Source organism: Camelus dromedarius, chromosome 3 (genome assembly GCF_036321535.1).
Source record: "Camelus dromedarius isolate mCamDro1 chromosome 3, mCamDro1.pat, whole genome shotgun sequence".
In the NCBI taxonomy this organism is placed as follows: Eukaryota; Metazoa; Chordata; class Mammalia; order Artiodactyla; family Camelidae; genus Camelus; species Camelus dromedarius.
The window spans coordinates 10,412,900-10,418,899 of record NC_087438.1 but is presented as its reverse complement, the minus strand read 5'-3'; the positions used below and the strand labels follow the sequence as shown (position 1 = coordinate 10,418,899).

The 6,000-nt window shown below is 51.8% G+C and overlaps 1 protein-coding gene across 2 annotated transcripts in view; it reads right to left on the bottom strand.

Annotated features, from left to right (window-relative positions):
* Positions 1–275: 275 nt before the first annotated feature.
* The window catches only part of TRIO (trio Rho guanine nucleotide exchange factor), a 331,311-nt gene continuing 325,586 nt past the window's right edge, over positions 276–6,000 (bottom strand). For both annotated transcript variants that reach the window (XM_031443331.2, XM_064479579.1), the window contains exons 55-57: positions 5,546–5,746; positions 3,232–3,370; positions 276–2,636 (exon numbers count right to left, since the gene is read on the bottom strand). In XM_031443331.2, the coding sequence (XP_031299191.2) occupies positions 2,082–2,636; positions 3,232–3,370; positions 5,546–5,746 (895 nt within the window). In that variant the 3' untranslated portion in view covers positions 276–2,081. The remainder of the gene's footprint in view (positions 2,637–3,231; positions 3,371–5,545; positions 5,747–6,000) is intronic.

Genomic DNA, 6,000 nt, shown 5'->3' with positions numbered 1-6,000 from the left:
AGTCACTCTAGCCAGGACAGGTGCAGCCCCACTGTGCAGTCAGCTGACATTCTGGTTTATACGCCATGTCTTCTGAGTCGGGGCTGTGACCCAGTCTGCAGGACCTTGCCTGGCTCCTGTTTCGGACCACACACAGTGAATTCCCCATCCAGAATATTCTCTTCCCACCCCCCGCCCCAACCCACCAGAGGCCTCTGTCCGTCAGTCTCTTCCCACAGCGATCTCTTTTCCATTCAATAGTGACCCATTTAAATAAAAGGCCTAAGACGAAAATCAGGCAAATATGTTTAATTTTTTAAAATAACTGATGGCAAAATAAAATATTTACATCACATCATACTGTGTAAACACGGAAGGTCTCTGTACAAAGAAATATACATGCAAAATAACATAAAAATGGAACTGAAATAATAAATGAAACAACACACAAATAAAAGTTGTGAGGTTACGAATACACATCCAGTTCTGAATCCAATTTCTTTTAAAAAGTTTCTGTACAATTTTACAAGAAACAAACAAAAACCCAACGAAAGAATAAATAAAATACATTGGAAGCTGCAAAGCTTAACTAAGCCAGTTGATGGTGTCTGGCTGGCTTGGGAAAGCGGGCTGGTCTTTTTTTTTTTTTTTTCCTTAAAGTGGATTTCACACAACAAAGATAAAAAGACATCCAGAAAAATTCAAGCGTGCCCAGAAACCCAGCATCTTTTGTGGAAGGTCTCCCACACCAGCGTGAACTCTGCCACAGACGTCAACGCCGGCCTCAAGGCGGCTAGTGCTTAATTGGCATTTATTTCTTACCAAAAGCTCAAAATCCAGCCAATTTTTTTTTTTGTACAGAAAGTTGAATGTCAAAAAGTCTAAAAAGTAGGAAATGTCCAGACTGATTTTGGGAAAAAAAATAATACTTTGGCATTCTGAATAATAGCATAATAAAATTTAAAACATTACCCTATTATCCAGTTTTATATTCAGAGTATGAAATCACTTTTTACAGTCCTCAAAACTGACAAATTCCACGAAGAGTTAAGTCTCCTTGAACCGATGGCACAGGGCTACGACCCCCCACCCCACCCAACCCCCGACAAACGCACAAAACCATAAAGCTCACCGTACGAAGTATGTGCTTTTCTATATATTTATTACAGGTACAACAGAGGTCTTCATAAATAGTTGCATAAAATGTTAAAGCCACAACATTGCACATGATATGAAATAAAACCAAAAAAAACCCCAATGAGTGCATTTACAGTATTTTCATCTGACTGTATACTGCTCAACAATCTGATTGACGGCTTGGGGGTGGGCCGTGGGGGCAGGGGGCAGCGGAGCAGGACCCACCCTGATATCCTCGGTGGTGGATGGGTAGACCCCACTGACCCCCAGAGGAAGCCCCAGCCGGCGGGCGGGGAGCGGGAGGGAAGGCAGGTGGGGAGAGGACAGACCGAAGGCAGGACCAGTCTTATATACAAGTAAGGCCTACATTTCATCAGAGCAAAACGATTCATTCTATTTTTATGCAAAAGTTTGAGGTTGAATGCACGTTTCAGAAGCCTAGTCTCGCCGGCGTCCCGGCGAGAGGCACATAGACCAGGCAGCTGGAAAAGCTCAGAGCCAGGTGGACCCTGAGCTCTGGACGAGGCCGCGGGGATGGCCGCCGCTGGGGGTGGGGGTGTCCTTCCCCAGAGGGGTCCAATATCTCTGTTTTGTTCGTTAACACCAGTGGTTGAACATAGGCATTTTGCTTCCTTGAATAAATCTTGGAAAATGTTAAATTTGCAAAATTTGATTCCTGTTCATTTAAAAAAGTTTCTTTTTTATCTTTTTTTTTTTTTTTTTTTTTTTTGCAGAAACCTGAATAAAAGACTGTGACACAGCAATGCTGTCTCCAATCTCGCAGAATGTGCGAGAAGGGCCTCCACCCCAGCACAGCTTGCAGCCCGAGTCCCGAGCACAGCTCACAGTTTCACACGATGCACGGACGGCAGCTGATCAGGTCTGTTGGTTTGTGGTTCTCGTTGCAATTCAAATTAACAGCTGATTGGCAGGTGAAAGAGAATGAGAAAGAACTTCAGGATAGGTCAAACTCTAGGCAAGAGCCTGCTCTGTAAGAAGTTTTTAATGCTTCGGATAGGTCGAACATCGTTCTGGTGTTTGCGCCGCTCAATGAAGGAGGTCAGTCTGGACGTGTCCAGGACACTTGCGCCTTTGCTGTGGCCGTGGCCATGGCCCGCCTGCAGCCACTGCTCCTGGAGGGCCAGCGCAGCCGAGGGACGCTTGGCAGGGTCCTCGTGGAGGAGGAAGCACACGAAGTCCTTGGCTCTCTGGCTCACTCCTTGGAAGTAGTCATCTGGGAAACTAAAGTCAAGCCGGCAAATGTTCAGGCAGGTCTCTTCCACGCTGTCGTCCAGGAAGGGGGACACGCCACTCAGAAGCACGTAGGCCAGCACTCCAACGCTCCACGTGTCCGAGGTCAGGGAGACCGGGTTCCCGAGGATGATTTCGGGGGCAGCAAACTCGGGGTTCCCCAGTAACTGGTGGATGTGGTAGGTCGTGTTGAGTTGGACAGCATCTCCAAAGTCAGCCAGCTTGATGGTTGGCTTGGCTAGACTCTGATCCACCAGGATGTTTTCGGGCTAGGAGACAGGACAAGACAACTGTCATTTCCGTCAGCCCCTATCTTAGGCTGAAGCGGGATGCTCATCAGGAATGTATGATGTCGATGGGGGCCAGCCGTTTACGTGCAAAACAGGAGGAAGCCCACGGGAGGAGGACAAAGCGCCAACACCGAGGGGAGAGGCTGCCTGACTCAGCCGGGTCGGCCCCTCCCTGGAGCACGCGGCTGCTGTGTTAACCGAGCAGGTGGGCGAAGCCAGTGCTCCCTCCCTACTAGCAGCAGCAGCGGCAACGTGCCCCTTCCTGTCTCAGTCACGCTGCTCCAGCCGCACACCAACCCAGCAAGATTCACAGGAACTTTCTGAAGTCGCAAGAAATGTCTGAGGACCTCAAATGTTTATCTGGTACTTTATTGCTTATTTATATGTCACTGAGAGCAAACTTAAAAACAGAGATCAGAAATCAGTGCCCCCATCGCCCACCCCTCGTGTTTGTCCCCAGTCCCTGGGGGCTCCTGGCCTGGATTCAGAAGACAGACTGAGAGTGGGCCTCAGGTACCACGTGGCCTCACTGGGTTCAGACGTGTGGCCCTCCCGTCCCTGCGACTCCACTAACCTTTAGGTCCAGGTGTGCTATCCTGCAGTTGTGAAGGTATCGGATGGCTTCCAGAACCTCACCCAGATACGCCCTGATCTTCCCTTCTGTGAGGTTCCCCCACCGCACCACACAGTCCAGGAGCCGTCCCTGGTCAGCCCTGCAGAGGGAGGAACGTGCAAGATCTGCTTAGGTTTCGGTCAGTCACTCAGAGCCCTGCCTGCGACACACACATCACAGCTGGGCCCCACTGTCAATGTTCCGTCGGCACTTTGGGCTCACACCTCCACCTGAAGGCACGACAGGGCCAGGAGAGCAATTTCTTTTTAACCTCATCGTGGAGACAAGTGAGGAACAAGGCATCTGAACCCTTGGAGGGAACTGGGAGGCAGAGACTCAAACCCTTCCCTGTGGACGTGCAGACCACTTGGGCATGCTGCTTGGCAGTGCCTTGCACACAGCAGGTGGTCTGCAGGTACCTGCTGCAGGAGGGAATAACGCGAGCCCACCTCCCCCAGCCTTAGTCTCGTCATCTGGAAAATGGGCCATGTGGTCTGAATGAGGGAATGTAAATAGAGGCAGGCGATCCAAGTCCAAGACATTGGACTCAAAGTCTTCCTACTGTGACATTACTTTCGACATTTAAAAAATGCTTACATAATAGTGCTGTGAGCCAGGGACTAAATGCTTTCTATCCACTCACTTAATCCTCATGACAAGTCTGGAAGAAGAGAGTTGTCCTCATTTTACAGATGAGGAAACTGAGGCACAGAGAGGGTATATAACTTCCCCAAGACACCCAGCTCGGAGGTGAAGACTGGAATTGCAATGGTGTGCTCTGGCCCTGGCCTCTCTGAACATATCGGCCACTTGTATGGTAATGGCGAGCTGTCAATGGGAATTTGGTTGTGAGTAATTTGTTGTGAAAAGAAATCCTATTTACAGTATGATGAGACCAAATCATCTAGTTTTCCAGTGAAAAGAAATAACAGCTAAATGCACTGAAAATTTAAAGCAGACCGAAGTCTTGTAGAAGTCTGCCCAGCACGCTAGGACTCTGTTAAAATTCCCTGAGTAAGATAAGCAGTAGCTGTCAGTCATCAAGCTTCCAGAGCCAGAAAGCCCCTTCCCAGGTCTCTGCCTGGACATCATCTCAGCCCCACAGCAACCTTCCAAAGTGGTTGGGATTCCACAGGAGCGAGGCTGAAAACGAGCCCAGGTCCCCTGACCTCACAACTGGTGGCGCTGGGCAGGACCCATCTGCCCCCCGCCCTCTCACAGGTTTGCTAGGCCAGAGAGAGGCCGGAACAGGCCCACGAAGGCTGTAGGGTAGAGGCACTTACAAATTCTTTAAGGATATGACAGACAGAAAATCTGTCTTGAGGGAGGCCCTGCAATCAGGGAGCCGCTGTCACCATGAACGTGCCCCGAGCGGCCGGTCCTCCTGCTCAGCCTCCTCTCCCTACAACAACGTGTCAAGAACTACGAAACGGCGCTAGAGGTTTCACTTGAGCCAATGGAAATGAAATTGTAAACCCAAGTAAATAAACGTATGCAATGACTGCCCTGAAAGGGAGGAAAAGGAATTTAAACAAAGCTAAGTGCCGAGATGGTCCAGAGAGACCGGGATGTTCTAAGGGCAGTCCCCACCCCAGCGTGACTGATTCTCTGGGCCAGTGACTCTCCGTTGTGAGGCCACCCTGTGCCCTGAGGAACGTCTAGCTGTGATAACCAAAAAGCCTGCAGATGTTTGCCAAGTGTCCCCTGGGGGGCAAAACTGCTCTGGGTCATACGCGTCATACTCTTTATCTTTAAACGACAGAGCGTTTACTGAGGTAGCACACAGGGCCCAGTGAGGACCTTGGGGACCAGCGGGGCTGCTCTGGTCAGAGCCACCCCCAGGAGACCGTTCTTTAGGTGAGGTGCACCTCATCTCCCCATTGTAACCACCTTTTGGGGGCCAGGAGCTCTGAGGGCCAGGATGGGCCCCAGGGCTGGGCTGGAGGCCCCAGGCAGGTCTCAGCCAGGGTGGCCCAGCCCCACGGGACTCTGGGAACTAGGTGGAGTCTCCAGGGAGGCTGAGACCCCAAGGGAGCCTGGGTGGCGGGCGTTCTGTTGCTTGGCCTGTGCCTCCGTGTGGGCAGCTTGTACAGAGGCCTTGCTTCCTGGCACCATCACCGGGAAGCCCTACGGCCGTGGTCTCAGAGTGGACACGTGTCTCAGAAGTCCTGTGAATCCTGAGTCCCACTTTGTCTCCTTCTTCGAGAGTAACCAACAGGGCCACCTGAGGCTGAGGCCGGGGCAGGGAGAGGAGGGGCAGCGGGCGGGCACGCACATTTCCAAAACCAGGACGTAGCTGGTGGGGGTCTCGAAGGTGTCGAGGAGGCTGACGAGCAGCGGGTGCTGCAGGCTCTGCAGGACCCCGAGCTCGCGGGTGACCTGGTCACGTTTCATCAACTTCTTGTTCACAAACTTTGTGGCCACTGATCGCTTGGTTCCCTTCTGATCGCATTTCTTGACGACAGAGAACCTGCCCCTGGAAAGCAGGTGGAGAAGACAGCTTTCAGAGGACTCTGCCTGTGCCACCAGGAAAAGACTCTGTTACCCTGAATGGACCAGATGTGGGGCGGCCTCCTCTGGCAGGTGAGCCTGCTCTCCTGGCCACGCGCGGAGGGGCTGCGGCCCACGATGGCCTCGAGGGAGCCAGCCTGCGACTCCGCCTCTCCCCCTCCTGGAAGCAGACTCCCCCGTGTAAGGGCAGGCCACGTGACTCCCTCTGACCTCTGAACG